Source organism: Electrona antarctica (genome assembly GCF_951216825.1).
Source record: "Electrona antarctica genome assembly, chromosome: 10".
NCBI lineage: Eukaryota > Metazoa > Chordata > Actinopteri > Myctophiformes > Myctophidae > Electrona > Electrona antarctica.
The window spans coordinates 26,392,896-26,416,910 of NC_136791.1; the positions used below are offsets into that span (position 1 = coordinate 26,392,896).

General features: G+C 45.2%; 3 protein-coding genes across 3 annotated transcripts in view; 1 reads left to right on the top strand and 2 right to left on the bottom strand.

Annotated features, from left to right (window-relative positions):
* Positions 1–2,313: 2,313 nt before the first annotated feature.
* On the bottom strand, positions 2,314–15,838 carry socs5b (suppressor of cytokine signaling 5b). The gene is made up of 2 exons (XM_079511568.1): positions 15,332–15,838; positions 2,314–7,610 (listed from the first exon to the last, which is right to left on the bottom strand). Exon 2 carries the CDS (start codon positions 7,589–7,591, stop codon positions 5,870–5,872), a length of 1,722 nt encoding a protein of 573 aa, XP_079367694.1. The 5' UTR covers positions 7,592–7,610; positions 15,332–15,838; the 3' UTR covers positions 2,314–5,869.
* Positions 9,772–24,015, bottom strand: part of LOC306930557 (homeobox protein Nkx-2.5-like) — a gene marked incomplete at its 5' end in the record, with an annotated part of 401,119 nt that continues 386,875 nt past the window's right edge. The window contains one exon of the transcript XR_013790898.1: positions 9,772–9,781. The remainder of the gene's footprint in view (positions 9,782–24,015) is intronic.
* Positions 19,393–23,670, top strand: prop1 (PROP paired-like homeobox 1; the record flags this gene model as incomplete). Its single annotated transcript, XM_079511876.1, has 3 exons — positions 19,393–19,511; positions 21,088–21,317; positions 23,281–23,670. The coding sequence occupies exons 1-3, from the start codon at positions 19,424–19,426 to the stop codon at positions 23,668–23,670; spliced, it is 708 nt and encodes a 235-aa protein (XP_079368002.1). The 5' UTR covers positions 19,393–19,423.

The following is a 24,015-nucleotide window of genomic DNA, read 5'->3' on the forward strand; positions in this document are numbered from 1 at the left end:
TTTGTCTGACTGTGCAGCTTGCACGTGACGCAGACAGTCGGTGCACTACAGCTGAATAAAATGTCCATTCACCAGTTTATTACATCATTCATCATACATACTATTTTTATTTTTATTTTTTTTAGCAATATAGTTTTTATTCTCCAACTCTACAAGTCATATTATGGCAAAAACGTGCTACAGTTTAAAACTTCAGAAAACTTCCCATAGGGAAAACTGGAGTTGAGAGTCCAAGTCCTGGTTGGGACTTTGCCTTGCACTGGGGCGGGGCCTGCCTGAGAACGAGAACTGGGTTGTCAAGGTGAAATTGGGGGACGGGGGGACGCAAAACATAGTTCATAGGGGTCGCCTGCCATTACGCCTCACGGTCAACTCTGCATCCCCTCATGTGGCTCTGTCCGCACACAAGCGCGCGCGCGCACACACACACACACACACACACACACACACACACACACCACCGAGGCACGGTGGAGAAAACACTTGAACTGTCAGGTTAAAACAACATTGCTTGTAATGCCTGAACACAAATGAAATCCAGGACCACCACCATCACTGCTCCTTTTCCTAACACGTTTCCACACCTTGAACAAATACACACACACACAAACACACAATTAAAGTGCCATTTTACCTTCAGCAAATCCCCCGCCTCATGCAATCCCCAATGCAGCCTAGTTTCCCCACTGCAGGAAACCAGTGCACTCAATGGGGCATTGTGTGAGCCAGGCGCTCACTCTCCTCTCTTTAATGCTAACTTTAGCCTAACATCTCCCTAACAGGGCTGGGTGAAGTGTGTGTGTGCGTGTGTGTGTGTGTGTGAGAGAGTGAGAGAGAGACGGGTGCTACAGCACAAACAAAAGGCCCTAAGTCCAGTTTTTACCACGTATCCCCGCATCAGCAGGGTGATGTTGAGGATGTGGTCTGGGAGAAGAGAGTTAGGGAGAGCAGAAGAGTCACACAGCACCCATTAGTCAACAGTGTCCCTTTTAGTGCCCGGTAAATTTAGATGCTGGAGGGGTAAAATTAGCCTGTGATTAGCACCCGCGGGTTTGGGTGGGGCACTGCCAAGAGCTGCCTGCCAGCGCTGGGCCGGGTCATGATAGACAGGTGGCATAGAGGAGGAGAGAGAGTGTATGTGTATGTGTGTTCAAACAGATATACCATGTGCAGTTGACATTGCAAATGCAAGGCTCGAAACATATAAGTGCACATGCAAGCGACTTGAATGTCATCTTCTTTCCCCCCTAAATAATTATCCAGCCCTTCTGTGTGTTTTTTTTCTTATTAATACACATGGGCGATTAACATGCAATATTCAAGCTTTCTGGAAAACAAAGTGCAGGGAAGGGGGAAATATTTCAGACTTCAAAACGCAAGCTGGTGTGTGTGTTCCGGTGGGGTTCAGTGAGTGTTCCGGTGGGGTTCAGTGAGTGTTCCGGTGGGGTTCAGTGAGTGTTCGGGTGGGGTTCAGTGAGTGTGGGACTCATATCTGCAAGATGTGTCATGATTCCACCGCTACACCCGCCTATCCCAATTGAAACTGTAATCAAATCTCTTATTGCCTACAAATCAAAACTGAAGTAATGCCGTCTTAGTGTAGAAAAAGAATATTGATAAACTTCCACATTTACTATAGCTTGCAATTAAAATACCCTAACATACACACCATATATGTTCTGAAATGTTTGAATTGACAGGAATAAGACTACTTCAGCCATGCTAAAAGACCAAAGCGCTCCATCATTCATCATGGTAAGTATTATACGTTTCTGAAGCGCATAAGGAACAGCGCCTACTACAGCATTCCTCATTAACACAATTGTGCTTTATTTTATTTTTCCTAAAAAGAACGACGGCCCATATCTTGAAAAATAATTCTCATCTTCCACTTGAAATATTTGTTATTGAAATAAATTACTTGTAATTGAGGTATAAAGCCATGGAGATAGCGACAAGCATTGCTAGTTAGAACAGCTTAACTGGTGTGAAGGAGCCTTTGAGAGCTTTGGTCACGATGAATATATATTCATGTAGGAGAGAATAAAAATGCATTGACACATCTGTTGTTCGTGACTCATTCTGATGGGATTAAAATTGACCTTTAAAATGCACACATACACAGATATGCATGCCCAACTCACTCACTCGGTCTATTCTGGATTTTATTTCTTGGGGAGAGGGCGGCTACAATGGGTCATTCCTGCTGATTAAGATGTACAACAATGTTGTTGATAAATGCACCTTTCTGAAGCCTAACTCGACAACTGTTACCATAAGAAGCAAGGCCACTTGTTTAAAAAAATAAAATAAAAGTCACATGAGCAGTCTTTAACCTACATGCCCACCCCACCCTGATCTCCCATCAGGTTTGGGCATCAAATGAAGCCATTTAGACTAGAGGACAGACATGGATTCCGGGCTGACATTGGACCCACTAGAGACAAAAAGGAATTGTTCAAAGGCTACTGGTACAGAAGCCAAAACTGTGACAAGGAGGGAGACGAATGCATGCTTTAGTGAGTGAAAATGGGCATAACAAAACTACTGATAACTATTACACTCAATCCCCTAGCTAAAGAAAAACAACAACATAGCACCACTAAATCTTTTTAGATTAGTATCACTTTTTTTTTCTCCGTACACTATATTTTAACGTGCACCATGAATAAGGTGAGCTCAGAGCTCATGCACCTGGTCTTCAGCGTTCTCTTCAGTCTCATTTAGTCTGGAGGGGCCGTGCTGGGGCATTTCATGCACCATATTTTCACTGAAAAGTGAACTGGAACGAGATTTAAAAAGAAGAAAAAAAGGGACAGCTTTCTAAAAAGGCACAAAGGTTACAAGTTGTATTTTCTCTTCTTGATGCAAACTCTCCATGGAAATGACAAAGCCAGCCAGTATTATGCATGTCCTAGACCTAGGTCATATAATGGAGTTCATTCAGATGAAACAGTTAGGTTATATAATCAAGACAACTGGGGGAAAGTTTCTAATGCCTCCGAGAGTTCAGGGCTAGCCTACTACAGTCAGACCCTCCAATACAACCGTGCAATGACTGCATGTCTTGGTTGGACCTGACAAAACAGAAGTGAAATGACTACACTACACAAACTCCCAACTACAGAGAACAGACTTGAGATTTTTCTTCATTGCATAATGCTCTTTTTTAAATATAGCTAGTACAATCCGTACTTTTTGTCTCTCCGACCGGAGAGCGGTAATTGCAATGATGTCCAAACTGCCAACGAAGATGGCAGTTTTCCACACCATCATCCGCTGCACCATCAACCAGTTGGCCCAGCTGTCACCAAAGTGAGAGCAGGACCAAATTAGCCATTGGGCCCGGGGGGCCCTTGGCTTTCAGGGTCCCTTCGGAGAAACTGGACCGTGCGGTACTGGCCCCGACAAGGGCTCCTGGGACCCTTCATTGCCTGTTGATTGTGTTTGAAAAACACTATGGGGGACCCTCAAAGATTAATCGGCCCAGGGACCCTCGTAGGAGTCAATCCGTCCCTGGGTGAGTAGTATAGTATTATCATTATCTACCATACAGATTATATATATATATATATGATTGTAGCTTTACAAATGTCACCTGTCGTCACAATTGTCTGTATTAGTCAAAGAGCACTACACACTGAAGAAAAATAATGCTGACATTTTTCATGGAAGCTGCAATTCTCCACCAACGGGATGATCCCGTTTGTGAGGTCAGCCATCCTCTGTATTATAAATGTTTCAATGCATTGTATCTATTGGCCAATGGCAATACTCCCATTTCTAAAAACGCAGAGTAATCTAGTAAGAGAGTGGCGACACTAGCGTTGACTCCCATTGTAACAATGGAATGCGGAAGTGCTCATTCAATCTCAATGGGATAGTTCCAATGTTTGGAACTATAGAGGATATGCGTGACATCATCATCATACCCGGAAGTTATGCAGTAACGCCTACCGAGTGGCATAAAACTACTTTCTGGCCTTGATAGCCCATACATCCAAACAGAACAGTCCTATCGGATTGCATTAAACAACGTTAAACTCAGTTTGCCATGTCACTTTGCCACTCAATTTCCCATTCACTTTATGCATGCGCATACCCTCTATAGCCCATAGCACCCCGCTTTGCAGCAAGATCAAAGCGTGTCGCCAGTCTCTTACTAATATTACTCTGTAAAAACGGTAGTCTTAGTAACGCCAGCCAGAGTAACAGTAGTCATTAACCACTTGTCTTACACTGTTTTACACGTTCTAATTTCTTGGAAAATATCAAAATAATCTACAAGCTCACAACATACCGCAGCTCGTAGATCTGCCATTTTCTAATTTTTGGAACAACTGCCTATAATGACTCCCAAAATAGGGACTGGCTGAAGGTGGTTAAGAGGGGGTGCCGGTTCAGCTTTTTCCTTATTCGTCTTCGCCTGCCACTTGGTGGGTCAACATTTGTCTCGGCAATTCTCAATTCTGAAATGGCTTTATGGAATTCCTCATTCAAACCGGAGGGCTTTACAGCTATAGCTGGCACAATGTGTGACAGCTACTACCAGGTGAAGACTAATCACAATCAAAGTATCCCTTCGAGTGTGACCAGCGTGACAGAGGCCACTCAAAAGATTACCAGTGTGAGGAAGGCGGGGTCTAATTCTCACCAAAAAGCACCAAAAAGCCACGGCACAAGACTGTTTGACAGTAGTAACCCTGGGAAATAAATCTCAGAAAGAGTACGTGTTTGTGTGTGTGTGTGTGTGAGTGCGTGTATACACATACAGTAACTGCATGCACAGAGTTACAGAGTTAAAGTGCCCATGGCAAGTGAAGAATTGACATACTGCTTTGAAAACTATAATGGCGGCAAGGAGGAGGAACTGTCAAAATCTTTCTGGAAGACCAGAAACCAAGTCTTCCCCCGTAACATCAGTACTGGGTATGCAGCGGAAAGACCAACTTTAACCAATTCAACTTGCACCATTATAGAACGCAGTTCGGTAAGAATCTGCATATGTCGGCGCAGTACGTAATAAATACATAGTAGTTTGTATAATCTACACACTACATTTCTCTTTGCCCCGTTAAAAAGGGCACCTGATGTACTGTCCTGAACTGTGCAGATCCTACCAGAATCTGTCCCCTGTCCCTGGCTAAGTTCATACTGCTCCTTATTAAAAGGAAAAAAAGAAAAAGAAAAGATGGCAAGGGGTGCAACTGCATGGCTGTATCCATGGGACAAGCTCTGACTGCAGTTTTGCTAACAGCGCCACCAGACGCCCTCTCAATCCTCACACACACACACACACACACACACACACACACCTCAAAACCCTTACTGGGCAGGCGCTCTACGAGGCGCTTAGTCAAGCATAAAAAGAAAGAAAAGAAAAAGAAAAGAAAGCACAAAGTGAACTGTACAACATAGCTAACCATGTGGTCCTAATAACTAGAGATTTGGGATGAATAAGGGAAGCATGCAGGCAGGTCTACAGGCAGGTGATGTTCTGGGATCAGGCAGACAATTAGCACTAAACAGTAAAGAGAAGAGCTTTTGCTCTTTCCCGCCCTGTCAAAAGAAAAAAAAAACCTGTTCAACACTAAAACATGTGCTTGCCAGACAGCGTTATACTGAATATAATCATATGTAATTTTTTTGTGATGTAAGTATTAACTAAAACAATAAAGAGATTAGAATGAATCTTGTATAGCTCGTTTCACCTATAATCAACCCTCCCACCTCCTGTGCCTGACAGAAGAGCCATATTTGTATGGCTTCTTCTGATTGGCTAATGGGTTTTCAAAAGTCTTCAAAAGTTTTTTTGTACTCCTCCTGCAGCATGTATGTGCGCAGGCCAACAGGGGTCAAGTCCCACCCCCTATTTGACCTTGAGTGGCGGCTCCCTCTCTAGCCAGCGAACTCGTACTTTCTGTTTGTAGTGATACTCCTTGAGGAAGTCGTGCAGGGCCGGGGGCAGCGGCAGGGCGCCGATGCCGTCGTACGTGGTCCAGCGGCAGATGGCGGCACGCGCCAGGTGCTGCAGGCCGAAGGGGAAGGTCCGGTGGAGCGGCGCCGTGAGCAGCGGCTCGAAGAACATGCAGGCGCTGGGGTCCTTGTAGTGCTCCAGGAGGCCTGTGACAGTGCTCGAGTGGAACACGCAGGGGTCGTGCGCGTCGAAGCTGAAGTTGTGGTTCCACTGCTCGATGCGCGCGTGCAGCGAGCGGTTGTAGCGGCGGAAGCTGACGGAGAAGAGGTAGTCCTCCTGCGCCGAGTCGCGCAGCAGGAAAGTGCCCTCGGGCCGCCCGTCCAGCAGTGCCTCCGCCTCGTAGCGGTCCATCACGCCCCAGTAGCAGGGCAGCGCCGTGATCTGCAGAAGGTCCGGCACCAGGCAGTGGATGTAGTCGATCTGCGTGTGGACCTTCCAAGGCCCCGGCTGCTGCTGCTGCTGCTGCCGGCTCGGGTGGCCGTCCCCGGAGGCGTGCCTCTGCTTGGGCCTCCTGGCCTGCAAACAGAGGGTGGTCGAGTCCTCCTCCGAGTCACAGTCCTGGGCCTGGGCCGAGGCCGCCACGGCCCCTAGTGCCTGACCGCCGGCCCCCGACGACCCGGCTGCGGCGCCGCCGCCGCCCCGTCCCTCCCCGGAGGCGTCTCCGGGCGAGGGAGCCATCTTTGGTCCCAGTTTGTAAAGAGAGGAGCCCGGCACAGAGGCCTCCAGGGTGTGGATCTGGGCGTTGGGCGGAGGATCCACGCCCTCCTCGATGCTGAGCCTGCGGCGCTCCCGCAGGCGCTCCTCCTCGTCCTCGGGGGAGGGGTGGGCCGGGTCGAAGGCGTCCAGCAGGGCGGTGGAGGAATGCGGGCTGACCGGCGCCGTGTGCTGCTTGATCAGGTGCCACTTGTGAGCCAGGTCCGAGCCGGGGGGGAAGGGGCAAGTCTCTAGCATCAGCTCCGTCAGGTGGATCTTCCGTTTGGAGGCGACGGGGATCTTGGACGAGCGCGAGCGTCGCCGAGGGGGAAGCGGGAGGCAGAGGCCCACCGTGTCGCTCAGCCGCTGCCTCAGGGAGCGAGCGCTTAGGCTGCGCGCCCCGGATACAGAGTCTCCCACGTCCTGGATGGAGCTGACACCGTAGCGCCTGTCCCTGCGACTCCCCCGCGAGCGCCCCGACCGCCTGTCCGCTTCCAGGGAACTCTGGGTTTTGGTGGAACACGAGTGTTTTTTCTTGCCGCCCCATGGAGCGTGGCGGGAATAGGAGTCTCTCCGGGCCAGAGGCACACCCCCCAGGCCTCCCCGTACATCCTCTGTGTCCTTGTCGATGGTGATCTCCACTATCTGAGGGATGTCCGACACGCAGTTGTGATGGCGTCGCCCTGCCGCCGCCGCCGCCGCCACCAGCGGAAGCGGCAGCATGCTCCTGGAGGGGCTAGACGCTGCCGATGAGGTGGGCGGGGCATCGGCCGTACCGCCTCCCTGTCCGAGGTCCAGCACACAGTGGACGGCGTCTGCCTCGACGACACCGCTCTCTCCTCCAGGTCCGGAACCGTCGCTGTGGAAGAGGGTTTGGCATTTGCTCCTCAGGTTGCTCCACATCTTGCCCACTTTCTCCATCGATAGGAGACCCCGGGACCTGTGAACGAACGAGAGGGGGTAAAAAAAGAAATCACACCACGTTAAAGGGGCTTGCTTACATTACAAACACAAGTAAAGTACATAAAATAAGGTCCTATGTTTCATTCCCCCGATCTAGTTGTAATTAGACATGGGGCAGCAGTGGCTCAGTTGCCAGTTTTGGAACCGGAAGCTTCCCAGCTCGATCCCGCGGGCTCTCCCAGCTCGATCCCGCGGGCTCCCCCCCCCCCCCCCCCCCCCCCCCCACCCCCCGAGTTAATTTTCAAAGTGTCCTTGAGCAAGACTCTGAACCCCTAAATTGCTCCCGGTGAGCAGGTTGGCGCATTGCATGGTTTCCTCTGCCATCGGTAAAACGCCTTGGATAAAGGCGCTATATAAATGCCACAGTTACCACTTAATTTACCATTAGACATGGTGCGAGTGTACCGGGAGGTCTGAGTCGAGAGGTGGGATAGTTTGAGTAGCTGGAAGAGCGGCCGTGTTAGGAGTTGCCAGGCAGACGTGCAGGGACACAAGGCCACGGCTATAAATGAACCCAGGGATCTGCTCCCAGTTGATCTGCTGGTATGTACTGTATTACAGAGCCAGTCTAGACCTGACCAAAACCTTTTCCCTGGAACAGCAGCAGACAGGCCACACACACACAATTCATCGCAGTACCCTGTTTGACAGGGATTTGGACGCACTAGTAGAACCAACCTGCTTGATTCCAATGATGTGAATTTCAGTGCCAGCAGCATAGTTACCACAGGTAACACAGGACAAGCTAACACCACAAAATCTCAAAAAGGATTCACTCCACCATTTCCTTCTCCCTTTCATGTCCTCACTGTATTGCATTACTGCTGTTATTTTAATGTTTTATGCCTTGCTTTTGCTCTGTAAAGCACTTTGAGCTGCATTTCATGTCATACAAATAGTTATTATTTAACACATTATTAAGACCTGGAATGCATCTGTGTCACTTTAGCTGTTAACCACATTAGCCATTGGAAAATAGGAGATCTACAAGCTCATAGCTACAGCTCGTTACGAGCTTGGAGATAAGCTATTTTTGGAAAAATCGTGGGAACGTGTGCAAATCTTTGAATATATATTCTTTGCCAGCAACGTTTTTAACTCAAATCTTTGCTTCTGGGGGTCCCTGGAACATCATATTTTCAGATGGGGGTCAGCGGCCAAATACCTATGATTCTAGGGGTTCTCGACATGAAAAGGTTTGAGCACCACCGATACAGAAACCTAGCTTTTCTACAGGATAGGATTTAAGTAAGACATTTTGTATAATCGGGTCCTCGGGCCTTAACGGGTTAACTCATGGCTGTTGGACTTTGTGCATCTAGTTGGAGATAACAGGGCAGGATTATCATTCATTTTTGTTGTATGGTTTACTCGCAGACATCCAACCCTGGAAGTTTCCGTGCCATTCAATATTCACTTTACATCATGCCCACATGACGAGATCTCATCTCCTCTCCAATCTGACTCTTTCCTGACGACTTACAGTTTACACATTGACTTAGTTTGTAAAATAATTAACAAATCAAATGTAATTTTGAGGTTATGTTAACATGGAGCCCGCCAGAACCGTAGTAACCGTAGGATTAAATTAATCGCCTAGCCTGCCAGAACCGTAGGCTACGTTTACCAGGGTTTACATTCTTTAATCCATGTTTTGGTCCGATCGAATCGTTAGCTGCCGCTCGTTAGCATAACAGTCAAAGTGGGACAGTGGCCGTGGCCCATTTTGAAGATGAGCGCGCATCCACTTGCACTCTTATGTGCTGCTTTCAATGGCCTGTATCTCCAAATCGGCGCAATGAATGTTGTTTCTGGTGAAAACAAGGTTTTTCAACGGCCGACAGCAGGCGCTATGATACTCTCGGTCAACCGGTCAAGACACCACACACAGCATTTTGTCATTGTAACATCCGGTTACGGATATGTGGCCCTTCAAAATAAGGTTTGCGCGCGATAAACCCTTGGCAATGCGCGATAGATAGATTAAAGGAGCATTCAGTGATTTGGGTGATTTGGAAAACTCCCCGGTCCGCCCGATAACAAGATGTGCACATGCACGCACTACAGTGGGGGGGGGGGACATGAGACAGGCCAACAGCACACACACCAAGGCCCGCCCCCGCTCAATCATGATTGGCCAGAAGGCCCCTCTCTATCCTGATTGGAGGAAGGCTGGGCCACCTAGCCAAAAACGAAACCTAAGGTTTTTTGACACCCAGGGGTTAACTTAATTGGAGTGGTTTCATTTGTCTCCCTGCTCTTCTATTGAGACATTTAGATTGTGTCAAAGCCAAAAGGTCATGTCTCACCTAGACACGATCTGACACAACTTTTGACCCGATTGTCACGATTCAATTCATCCCCTGAGCAAGCATCATGAAGCATGTAGGCTCCATTAGATCAGTGGCAAAGGGAAATGTCAGCATGGGTGCACTGTAGAAGAGGAAAGTTACATAGTGCAGCTTTAAGACTTTACTCGCAAATACTTTTTGGCTTAACATTGGCCCACTTGCAGCCAAGGCAGACCTAGTGTCTGAATATACTGACAAAGACAGGACCAACATGGAATTGCAATTGCACATTCAACTGCAACAGACAGGACTGTGTGGCATGGCGTACATGTAACAAGGCTGGTGCCCAGAACATGACAGCCTATATGCAGATTTTAGTGGAGGGAGTATACTAGCATATAAATGTAACCAAAAAAGGTCCATTTGGTTACACTTGTTGTACACTCAAAGTTAGATGGATAAAAGAACACTGAGGATTTTTACTGTGTACTACTCCCTCCACCATTACAAGGACAGGCAATCACTAACCAAACTCATGATGTCCGGGCAAGTTCCCTGGCCCGATTATAAATTCTAGACGCAGAGTTCCTTTGAAGATAACATTATGAAACCATCCCCACTTGATGGTCACCAGACATTTAGAATACGGAGAGTCCCTGAAACAAACAGCGGCATGGGACAAATCAGCTGCCGTGAAGATGGAGTACGTAGTTTCTCAAGCTGTCAGCCACTAAGCTGCATCACCAGATGTGACATGACTCATTCACTGTGGTTCGTTCTGTGCTCCAAGTTTGTCTGCACACCAGGCCAGAAGGTCTGGAGAGTGAGTGCAGTGCATTGTCTAGCTTAGCAGTCCATTGGAGGTCTACCCTCTGCATTTTCAGACTCTGAGTTTGAGGCATTTACCTAATGCAAAAGTGACCACAAGCATTTAGGGTCATTTGAGTGCCGAGAGGGATGGGGGGGGGGGGGGGGGGGGGGGGGTTGACAGTGTAGTACAAGGGCAATTGTACTATTTTAACTGTTAGTGTATGGGGGGGGGGAAGCTAGCAGCGTTGGTATATTTCACTTCTCTGATAAACTTTCAGTGTAAAACTTAACCTTTATTGTGAGTGCAAGTTAAATGAATACTCAGGACTTTTGTGTAGATGAAATGGGAGAGAACAGCAGAGAGGTTTAGTAAGAAGTCTATGCAACTCCTAACTCTGTATTACTATGCAACACAATTCTGAGGGACTCCTTCTCCAGAGCCTATATCTCAGTTGAGGTTTTTTGTACGATTTTGATTTCATTCATATAAATATGCTTTTGAAGCCAAAGAATACAGGGCTTTGCCATAATTTTTTTGAAACTGTAAAAGCAAAACTGTATTAATTGAAATGGCTAAATCCAGGTTTAGGGGTTTCTTCATCCTTACAACCCAAGTTGGGTTTAAGAAAGACTGGGCTGTACTATCCTACCCTGACAGTAGTACTTCGGTAACATGAAACGCGGCTTTAAGAATCAATCTTGCATCATGTTGACAACCCTTTTCTGCCTTGCCTTCCTTCCAAGACGGACTGGAATTGTGAGGAAGACAGAACGGAATTGTAAGGCTAATGTTATATCGCATCAATTCTTGGGAGGATGACTTTTTCCATGTGGGTTGGCATGCTTTATCCTTCTGCTAGCTAATCACCTCAACAACAAACTTCCCAATTATAATAAGACATCGGACAGCCAGCATTTGTATCTAGAAATGTCAAAATACAGTTGTGTGTGTGTGTGTGTAATGACTTTTTTATAGTTCAGGTGATACATGTTACTTGGTCAGACTTAAAAAGTATATGATTATAAATACTGCCAAAATAAGGCCACTTGATCAACATTAGCTTCTGTTGCAGAGTATAATTAATCAATATTAGCATTACTACACTAGCAACTTATAGTCAGCCTCATGCACAATTATAAAGCAATTTAAAAGTGTATATCAGGGCTGAAATGAGTGACATCAAGGGTCCATGGACAGTGGACGCTACATGGTTCTGAGTGATTATACTACAATTTGGTGCAACATGTATAATCCAATGACCTTCTTATAGATGACTGAAGGAGAGAAGAGGTCTTATTGGTAGCTCAGTCGGCAGAGCTCTCGCCTTTGGACCACAAGTTCATGGGTTCGATCCCGGGCACCGCCAACTCAGTGTATGAACGGCTTAGGTGCGGGAAGTACTGGAAACTGATGGTAGGTGTGGCGCTCCACCTCAGCAATACATCTCCCAGGGGTCTAGCACATTTGTAACGGGGACAGACTTCCACATGTTACTGGCCGATGGCGACAATAAGCCTCTCCTGACTTACTTCTACACTGGGGACGGAACCGTACGCAGCTAGGTGGCTGCAACATCCCGTGAGGAGTTCCGTATTTACAGATTTTTTTTTCTTCCCAAGATTCACACAGAGAGCTTACGTACAACCTGCGCGCCGCAGGCGGGTTCCATTGATTATAGTGGCAGCATACCACTGCAGAGCCATTTCAGTCCTCATTGTAGCCCGGCCCTTACTATATCAATTCCAGTATATTCCCTCTATTGACTTGCATTGCATGGTTTTAAAATACAAAACACAGTTCCGAGTTTTTTGTAAATAAAGATTGTGTTGATTTTGTCCTTTAACTTTTACTCACTATCACACCAAGGGATTTCAAAACTATTGTAATGAGGCTGTCAATATTATCAATCAATTCACAACTTAACAGGCCATAAAACACCATATAATATCTCTAACTGAAAATCTGACATAAGGTGCAATTTGGTGGTCAATTGTCAAAGGTCAAGTTTAGTGACAACAAGCAATGTGGATGAAACACGCTCACCTAGGTTGCCCTATTGGTGGCCTTTGGGGAAAAAAAGAATACTATAGATACCATAGGTGAAATTTAAGATCTGTGCAACAAAAAAAAAGAAAAAAAAATCTAACTTGGAATTTTCTTTGTCATCATGTCAACTTTGACACACTTGTAGACTAACTTAAACTGGTAAAATTATATTGGCGGAGCCACAGAGACTACCAAACATGTCCGTGGCTGAGCTGTGAGTAACCCCAACATGTCCCTGAATGATCCAGGTTTATCCATAGCTCATAGCTGTCAGTGTGACAGAATGACCAGCGGGAGGAGAGACCTGACATGCCCTGCCAGTGCGTGCTACAGGGTCAGCTAGCTAATCTGCCTCTGTCCTCATTAGCATGCTCCATTCTGATTAGGCATCAAAAGGAACTCAGTGAGCCATCCAAGACACACCAAAAATAATACTGCAAGGGTGAGACCCTTATAAAAAGATCTCCACGCACAGTATCACTACCTGGCGTCTAGTGGATGAACAGCTAAGACAAATGCAAGACAACAATATAGGCCCCAACTAAGACTGCAATAGAGGCAAATTTGGATAAACAGTGACGATCAAAAGAGGATAACAACATACTTCAGTTCACATAATGCCCAGGTCTGCTATGTGAGCCAGCCAAGGAGCCAGGGATGTGAAATTATAACCTGGGTGGGAAACTAAACATTTTTGTCTCCTGTCCACTGGTGGTATTCCAAGTGTGCAGACTTTTTGGATTTCTGGAATAGAAAGGAACCTCCGAAGTTAACAATGGTCGATTACCTGACGCTGGTAGACTTAATGCTTACGTTATGCCTGGTGTTAATTTCCACCCAGGTTGCAAAAAGTAAAACAAAAATGAGACCAAGTACTGCTAAGAGTTTAGCCTCGAGGGCAAATAAGCTCTGCTTGGCTAATTAAATTCAAAGTACAGTAATCTGCTAGTAATTTGTGTGAATGCCAACCACTGACAATGGCTCAACCAATCTCCAACCCATTTAAGGCCCTGCCTCTGAACAGAATTGGGCTACTTCTGCTCTTCGAAAGCCTAACACACCCATTCTCCAGGGATCCTAGTGATCTAAGAGTGGGCTGGAGAGCGGACAAGATTAAGGGAGGAAGCCTTCTCCGAGAGTAAATGAGATATTTGTGGTGTCTCGCTTCCAGAAAGCCGTGGTGTGGGATGGCAGGCTTCGTGAAAACTAACTGAAACATGGCATTTCTGCACTCTTTAACACCGGGCACTCACGTCAGATGCCAAACTCTTGATGGCAACTTGGCAAGGTTGGCAACTATTAAAACGTTGACTGCCTTTTCCCTCATCCGAGTTGAAGACATTACCTATTTTATTTATATGAGAAACTTCTGCATTATGGGACAGCTGAGCTGCATGCTCAAATCAGTGGTTTACCTTGCGGCGTTCAATGATGTGCACTATGCATCTTTCTTACTTGTAAGCAGTTATTACCAGATGTGTCATAGTCTGACACTAAAAACGGATAGCAACCGATGCTCATTTGGGCCAATATGCACCATAGCTGCAGTGGAAATCATGTCGCATCAGTACCAACTAACGTTAGGGCTAATTGTCTATTATTACTAGCTAGCAGTTAGCGGTATGTCCTACCAGACAGTAATGCAAGAGTTGCAGCTTTCTAACTAGGCTACTAGTACTGTCTGCTGTTACAAGAGGTTTGGGGCTTGGAGGCCCAACTCATCCCCGGTCACAGTTAGCCAAGCTAGTTCACGGGGCTAATGCGATAGCTATCCAACTGAAGTGTCTTGCAATAGATGTCCATCCAGAGCCAGCTAGCTCTAGTCGAGCTATCGTTTGTCTTCTTATTAATCTCGCTTTCAGACGTGTGGTGTGGCGTTTCTATACCAATAGTAGTTAAAAAATGTATAGTTGGGGGTTAGAAACAAAGGCAAATTGCACATTACCCAACGTCCCGCAGACGAACTGTCAAGAGAAGTGTTCCCAGGCAGGCAGTAGCTCCGTGTTGCTAGGTTAGCTACTAGCATGCTAGCCCTTTAGCTCATGTCTAGAATGAAGATACCAAGGTGTCATCACTTATGTCACAACTAAGCGTCGTGTGGCAGAAGTCCTCCGGGCCCTTTTAGAAACACCGGTGTAATAATTTTACGCTAAAATTGACATTCATTTTCAACCTTTTTTCGGTTGAGGATACGTGGTTTGCGTAAATAATAATTAATAATTGTATCATTAAGGTTGGCAATAATACTAGATAGATTATAACCAAACCAAGTTGTGCCCTTACGAGTGGTTGAGCCTTGGGAAACTTCATGCTATATACACACTTCCACGTGACGTCACTGTCACCTCCTTGGTATCTTTGGGCTTTTACGTTAGCTTGCCCAACTAGCGAGGTTAGCGTGTTAGCAAGAAGAAAAAAAGAAAGAAAATCGACACAAAATTACTCGTGAATTAAACGACGCGATGTCGCTGAGGGATGCATAGCAGCAGGGCCACATTGTCATGATCTTAGACAGCCCTTATAAAGGCTTGTTAGAATATCACAGCTTACCCTTTTGTCTTTTAGAAAGCCCTACTCAACAGCTCTCTTTGTCTGCAAAAAATGGCTATCAGGAGGAGAAGTCAGGCACATATCATCATCATCATCATCCCCCTTGCTGCTGCTGCTGCGGCGGCGGCGGCCGTCCACCACGGTGTACGACCAAACCAAAAAACTACTGCCCGGGCTCGTTGGAGTTGGAGTCGGTTTCATTCCGGATGCTTTTAAAAATAACCAAAACTCGACCAAATTCATTCCATAATAACGGCTTAAAAATATTCTTCATTAAATGCCGCCGCGACGCGACAGTCTGCTCTTTTTCATGGTCGAGTCCTTTTTTTTCTCTCTCTCCGAGCTCTCTCTCTCTTTTTTTTTTCTCGACCCGTGGTCCGTTCCTGTTCCTGACAGCCCAATATGACGACGGTCGCCGAAGCGGAGAAAAGAGCTGAAAGAGAGGCGGACTGACGGACGGTGGCCCCGCGTGGTGCGGGGAGCGGAGCCGGAGTGGCACCGCTGCGGTCCAATGAATGGCGACGTGGGGCCGGGGTGACTGAACGCCTTTTTTATTATATATATATATATATATATCATTTCAAATACATTTATTGTTATCTACATATTTTGGCTGATTTATGTTTCTTTTTTTCTTTCTTTTTTTACGTATTTTTTATTCGCAGATAAACATAAATTAGCAGTCACATTGCAAGGGTTCATATTCATCATCGCACGACTTCCTTTAGGCAACTCGTCGGCGGATAGGGAAAGTCTTTGAAAAATGCACGATCTGCAAGCTCACGGACGAAAAGGTTCGCGACGCGCTGTGAGCTTGCAGATCGGCTGTTTTCGCTCGGTCGGTCGTACGTACGGGCGAAATCTAAGGGCGCGTTTGGAAATACCGCACGGGAGCGCACTCGCCTATTAGTTTGCATTGCACAGTGGGCTCAGTGCGCTATTTCCGAACGCGCCCTCAGTCTACCGGGTCCTTGGGAGTGTGTGGGCGGGACTCCCTCCGTCCGCACGATGATAGGCATCGCCATGGCACCAATGGACGGAGAGACGGAGGATGGAGCTCCTCCATTGGCAGCTGCTTGGAAACGTGGATGTTGAGTTGAAGTGATGCTGGTGTGCATGGTGGTGGTGTCCCGTTATGTTGGCCTGCCCGTGTAGGCTACTAAAATTAGTCAAACTTGGTCAAACAAAATTTCAAAAATCTACAAGCTCACGAGGCGCAGCGTTGGGAGCTTGTAGATCGACTGGAGTATAAAATAGGCTGAGCTAGTGTTTAAAATGTATATTATTTATTATTATTATTTAGTATTTTTGAGGGGCGCCCTCCTATATACAGGTTTAATGTTTGTGAAGAGAAATTAATGTTTGTTTTTAGTTCAATGTTTGTTTTAAAAACGCCATTGACAATGAAGGTAAGATTTACGTCATCTTGTCCCTAACACAAACATTAAATGCCATTAACAATAAAGAGAATTTAATGTTTGTTTTGACACCGTTGGTTTTACATCACCATTACATCACCTAATGAACATGAGTTAGACTTTAGCGCCCCTCACTTAATTCACACAGGTGTGATTTTTGAGTGGTGTAAAGTTTACACCACTCAAAAATCACACCTGCTTTGTTAGTTTACGTGTCCACGTGTTTGTTCGTACCAAAAAAATGAGCATGGTTGCTATGGTCACTCAGTTCACACGGGTGTGATTTCATTACGTCAGACATTACGTCAGACCACAGCTGATCAGGCTATATAATACCTTACACCACTCACGGGTGTGATTTTTAAACTAAGGCTTACAATAGTGGAGTGAAAAGTATAGGCTACAATATTTAGGCTAGTGGAAATAGAAGTCAAATTGAAAATGGGAAGTGCGTCATTTTCAACTATTATTTTTCGGTGCCATTTCAGCCTTAGTAACTTTTTTCAAAACAAAATATTTTTTTAACAGGATTTGTCTTTTCAGAAAAACACATTTGTCCAGCCTAATCCATTATTCCGATTATTTCCAGGGGGACACATTTTGGACATAACAGGGGGCATATTTTATGCTAAAAATGGCCATTACTCCTCATGTAATGAAGAATATGGTAGCACATTGTGAACACAGAGTAATATGTATGTATTTATCAACCATATTTTCAGAATTATGAAAATGTATCAGAGTGGACATATTATGCTTTACCACATCAGTAATGCAACCTAAAACATTGATAAAAACTAAAAAGGCAAAATAAACTTGTATAGCCTACTTCTTCTGGTATATAGGGTTTCCTATCAAAATATATACTTTTGGAAGTCATGTGCTCTAATTGTGTAGACTTCTTGTCAAAAAGTAGGCCTACTATAATGCAGGTGTTTAACAATAATTAACTCTTGTACATTTTACACTCTCAAGAGTTAAAGATCTAATAAGGTTCTATTTCGTTCCCAACTCTCCATCATTTAGCTGGGGACCACCTGGAACCCCCTCAAGGACCACTGCTTTAAAACCACTGACAGGAGATTTCCATCCGACAGCAGTTAAGTGACAACTAGAAAAAGTGCCCTTCTGGGCACAGGTCTCCACCAGGACGATAGAAGTGTGTGTGTGATGTTTGGCAAAATGTTTAGGAGCAATATAAATTGCTTGGCCTGTTGTAGCGCCACCATGAGGCTGCTTTGAAAACTGTCAAGTGGCATTTCTTCCAAAGCCTAGTGGGAATATGCATGCACAGTTTCACCACAATCGGACGCTGCGTTGAGTAGTTGTGGCGATTTGTACAAAACGGGTACAAAGCGGGCTACTCCTGAAAAGTTTAGAAGCCAATTGTAGCCAATGAGGGTGGATTATGAGAAATCAAACAAACCCGTCTTGATCACATGACTATGGAGAGCATGTGTACCGATTTGCGTGAAATTTGGATAAAATCTGAAGGAGTAATATTAGAAAATGTGTTTTACATATGTCGGCCTCCTGGTGGCGCTATAAAGAGCAGATGTGAAAAATTCCAGGCAAAGGTTTTTCCTTGGCCTCTAGGGAGTTGGCATACAAAGTTATCTACAGATCCGTGCAGTTAGAGGTAAAAACACTTTTCGGCCAGTTATAGCGCCACCATGAGGCTGAGTTGAAAATGTTCATGTGGCATTTCTTCCTCGGCCTAGTGGGAATGTGCGTGCACAATTTTACGGAAATCACACGATGTGTTCATGATTTGCAGCATTTTGTTTGAAACTGAGCACTCCTGCGAACTTTGGAAGCCAATCTTAGCCAATCAGGATGGAATCTGAGAAATCTGAAAGACCCGTTTCGTTGAATGGCTCTAGAGAGACTGTGTACCAATTTGCGTGATGTTTGGACAAAATCTGTAGGTGTACTGTCCAAAAACTTGTTTTGCACAAAGCGGCCTCCTGGTGGCGCTATAACAGGCCGTTCTGGAAATGTTGGGGCAGAGGTTCATCGTTGGCATCCAGGGAGTGTGTGTGCAAAATTTGGCATCGACCGGGTTGACGGTGCCGGAGATTAGCTGTTCACAGACGGAAGGACGGACGGACGGACACACACACGGACGGAGTGCAAAACATACTCTCTCCCCATGCCGAAGTGCAAAACATACTCTCTCCCCATGCCTTTGGCCTGGTGGAGACAATTAAGGGCTTGGTTTTGTCATGTCTGTCTGTGTCAGGTCTGTCTGTCACACAGTCGCCATCTGTTGGCCATAATACTCTATGGCAATTTGTCTTATGGCAGGCTTGTGCTAAAACTAATTACTGGAGGAAAGCCTCTAAAGGAAAGAACAAATCATAAGCAGTAGTGTGTCACACACACACACACACACACACACACACACACACACACACACACACACACAAACACACACACACACACACACACACACACACACACACACACACACACACACACACACACACACACACACACACACACACACACACACACACACAGGTGAGGAGGTATGCTATGCACAATGGTTGGCGAATGGGGTTACATTGTGATGTCATAGATAGATCTAGCTGATGATAATGGCCACCTATAGTGTTTACTCTGAAGGGATAAAGGAGCCCGGATTGTCCCATGGGAGAACACACCGTCAGACATGGCCCAGGCGAAGACCACAGGCGCAGGGGATGCCCTGAAGAGCATAGAGATCTACTCAGACATGGCCACGGTCAGCTCCAGTGCAGGTGAGCTCATGTATTGAAAAGTGTGTTAACCAGTGGTAGTCCCAGTGGTTTCTGACCAGGAGTCCGTGGACCACCAGTGGTCCTCGAAGGGATTCCAGGTGGTCCCCAGCTAAATGATGGAGAGTGTAAAAATGAAACCAAATGGACCCGTGTGTAAAAATGAAACCAAATGGGTCCATTTGATTTCATTTTTGCACTCTCAAAAGTGAAATTATTGTTAAACATCTGCATTATTTAATTTACAATACATCTACAATTAGAGAATGTAGAAGAATTATTTTGATCAACGTTTGCCTGTTATCTCTCCTAATGGTATCAACACATACAGCATGGAATTGTGGACAAAATATTCAAGGTTTTGGTTCTGAGAGGCTAAATGTCATCAAATGGTGGTCTGTGGCTCAAATGCTGAATAAATAATGGACCTTGACAACATGAAAAGGGTTAAAAACCAATGACCAATGACTCCCAGAATAGGGATGGTTGAAGTTGTTGTTACTGTAACTGAACTCAGATTTGTGTTTGGACACTCTCAGAGTTGCAAATGGATGAATTAACGCTCAGATTATAAAGATGTTATAGTGACTCTGTATCAGTTACTCAGATGAAGGAGCTAATAAGAAGACAACTCAGTACACTTTAAAATAAGGTGACAATGCCTTTGGTAAAACAGAAAGGTATTTGTTTGTATTAGCCACTCATCTAATATGTTTAATAATGGTGTTGAATCTGACAAAGGAATTATTATTGGATTAGTGGCTAACACACTAATTTCAACATTAATTCAAATATTAAAGTTAAATCTGATAAACATATTTTAATTTGTGTTGTATTTAGTGTGTTAGTCACTAATCTAATAATACATCTAATATTAAAGTTACATCTGCATCTACACTTATTAAATGTAAGTATTTTAATTACTGTAAATCAGTAAATATGTGTTAACAGAAAAGGCTTAAAAAAACATGAATACAAGTCATCCAATTGTCTTTTTCCATCGGCTTCTTCAGTTAAGTTCTTCAGTTCTAGTAGTTTTCTTCTCAACATTGGCTGTTATGTGAAAAGACAATGTCATCTCACTCCCATTAAATTAGTCACTTTGTCAGCTATTGTTAAGTGGTAATCTGGTCAAATCCGATGGTCTCTGGTAACTTTTTCTCAGGAGATCGGCTTTGGCAGCCAAAGCCCCTCTGGCTCTCAGGTTGCCCGATGGCTCTAGGAGCCATAAAAGTTGCCGTAATCCCTCTTTTTCAACACAGCCATCAGTGAAATGTGCTCTGACAAATGTAGCCCACTTCCTGTATGATGTGAACTTAGGGAAAATGCTAAAGAAAACCAAAGGAGACCAAATGAGTCAAGAAACACGAGCTGGTGTTTTGACCCTCGATTCACATTTCCAATTAAAGAGAATGGTTTACGCTGTGTCCATTCCAAGCACCAAAACTCTTCCTGTTACCCTGAACATAACTCAGAAGAGTGTTTGTATACAAATGAAACGAAATGGAGGCCCCATTTTGTTCCATTTGTACACTCATTTCAGTTAACTGAACACTGAGTATTTGACTGTGTACTGTAGATATTGGAGACTCAGCCAGGAAGGGGCCTTCATGTGAGACGTCCATGGGAGTTGGAATGGCTAGGCACAGCAGGGCCTACCCATCCCCTGCAAGACGCCGCCATCGGACCACCTTCAGCCACAAGCAGTTGGAACAACTGGAACTGGCGTTTGGACAAAACCACTACCCAGATATCTACTACCGCGAGGAGTTGGCACGCCTGACCAGACTCAATGAGGCGCGCATACAGGTGGGGAACATGAACATCTTATGTACATGCTTCTTGGGTCACATACCAGAGCCCTCCTGACAAGGTCCCACTTATGATTCCCGGTAATGTCTAGGTGTCTCTGAGCATGACACATAATCCCTAACTATTTAGTTTGTGTGTAATGGTAGATTTCAAAGCCTGAGAAAGTGAGAATTGTAGTTGATTTGCAAGCAGCTTTTCTTTTTTTCTTTTTTACTCTTTGCATAAATGTATACTTTTTCAGTCATGCTCCAACATAATTTATGAGTCTGGACTTATTTTATTTTTTTATTTGTATATTACGTGATTTAATCACACCTGTGTGAAGTGAGGGGCGCTCTTGTCATCATACATCATCTCATTCCGGCCAATCACAATTTGCGTCTTCACTTTTCTGTCCTCACTTTTTTTAGCTTCAATATGTACTTTGCTCAACCAATCAAATCATTGCTATGGGGTGCGCAGCCAATCACAAGCCAATGTTGGTGTTCAAAACCTGGGCATAGGAGGGGCTAGCGGCTAGCACCCCTCAAAAAAGTCTATGGGACTTTGAATGGAACAAAACCTTTATGAAGCAGTTTTAGACTTTGGTACTCTGCATGGCTGTATGACATTAACATGTACATTTAGATTTGTTTTGGAGCGCACAGCTTTGTGAGTTTGTGTGTGCATGTGTGTCTGTCCATATGACCATGGAATGTGCTCAGCGGATTGGCTGAGCACGAAATGTGATGTATGATGAAGTATGAAGATGTATGATGATAAGAGCGCCGATCACTTCACGCAAGTGTGATTATTATTTATTCACATTTTGATGTCGCTAAAAGCCTAAAATCAAATGTGACAAACAGAAAAAGACATCCGTTTAAACTAAAGGTTATATGTATAGTGCGTGTGTGGTTCATATTTGTTTTGTTTTGGAATTAAACAGCGAACTACTGTATTACTTCACTTATAGCTTTCACTCTGTAAACTACTCAATGTTAAGTTATCTATAAAAGTTAATATGTAAAATTCTCCCTCCACCACCACCCGACTTGAGAACCAATGCCTCTAGTCTAGGATGCAACATTGTGCCGTCGTAATGTAAGAGTGTCTCTAGAAGTAGAGTAGCTGAAGCAGCCTGAAGGTTACTGATTTGACCCCCAGCTCCCCCTGGTTGTCTCCACCAGGCCGAAGGCATGGGGAGAGAGTATGTTTTGCACTCCGTCGGTGTGTGTGCGTCAGTCCGTCCGTTAACAGCTAATCTCCGGCACAGTTAACCCAGTCGGTGCCAAATTTTGGATGCCAACGATGAACCTCTGCCCCAAACGTTCCAGAACAGCCTGTTATAGCGCCACCAGGAGGCCGACTTTTGAAAAACACATTTTTTGATATTACTCCTCCAGATTATTTCCAAAAATCTCGCAAATCGTTACATACTATCTAGTCATGTGTTCAAGACGGATCTGTCCGATATTTCATATTCCATCCTAATTGGCTAACATTGGCTTTCAAAGTTTGCAGGATTGGCCCGTTTTGAACAAAAAGCCTCAAATCATGAACGCAGCGTGCAATTTACGTGAAATCTTTCACAGACTTTCATACTAGGCTGAGGAATATATCCCACCCTTTTCACATTGGCCTGTTATAGCGGTGGATTTTTGCAAAACACATTTTTGGAACAAAATGCCTCAATTCATCCAATTGCCTTTTCACATTGGCCTATTATAGCGCCACCAGTAGGCCACAACATGACCTGCCCTGGTGGAGACCTGTGCCCCGAGGGGCACTTTATCTAGTTTCCTCTCAAGTGTCTTTGAGCTCAAGGACACCTTGTATTTGAGCCTTCGCCTTCATTGACACCTTTCGTGGTATGTCAATTTAATGTGCTTCGGAGAAAGTCATGATAGTATTTTTATCCAAATGCAGACCACAACATGAAAACAGATTTGTTTGATGTGACATTTCATCACTTCAACAGGTGTGGTTTCAGAACAGACGAGCCAAACAGCGCAAGCACGAGCGGGCCTCCCAGAAGGTGCTGCCTCTGGGCATGATGTCGGGACACGGGGCCCTGCTGGGCGGCATGTGTGTCCAGTCATCAGGAATAGCGCGGCAGTACTACCCCCAGGCCTTGGCACACATTCCCCGCTTCTCCACGGTGCTGTCCCCTGGCGGGTATTCCCATCACCACCCGGGCCCCGTCGGCCAGTGCCCTTGTCCTGCGGTCCAACCGCAGCCAGCGACCCCGCACCACCAGCACGAGGAATGGTACAGCCCACTGAGGAGCATTGGAGCTCCGCCGCACACCAGTCTCACATCACCTGTGTTCTCCATGTCAGCTCTAGACCCCGTCTCTCACTGGAGCTAAGATAAAACACAAATAACAATCACCCCGAAAAAGAGATAGCTACTCTCACAAATTGATTGCATTCTTTAATTTCTTGTGTGCGTGCGTGCGTGTGTGCGTGCGTGTGTGTGATAGTAGCAAGGAAAAAACTCTGCCTTGAAATATTACAACCATGAAAGTTAGTGTAGGAGCCATTATGGTGACATTATTATAAGACTATTTTCAGTAATATTACTGAACACTTTGTGGCGGGCTTGAGAATGACAGCACTGGGGCCCCTTTTCTTTTCCACCGGTTCAATTATTTTTTTCCCGCCTAATATTGAACCAGTTCAGAGTGTTTTCACTGAAAATGAATTGGTTCAAA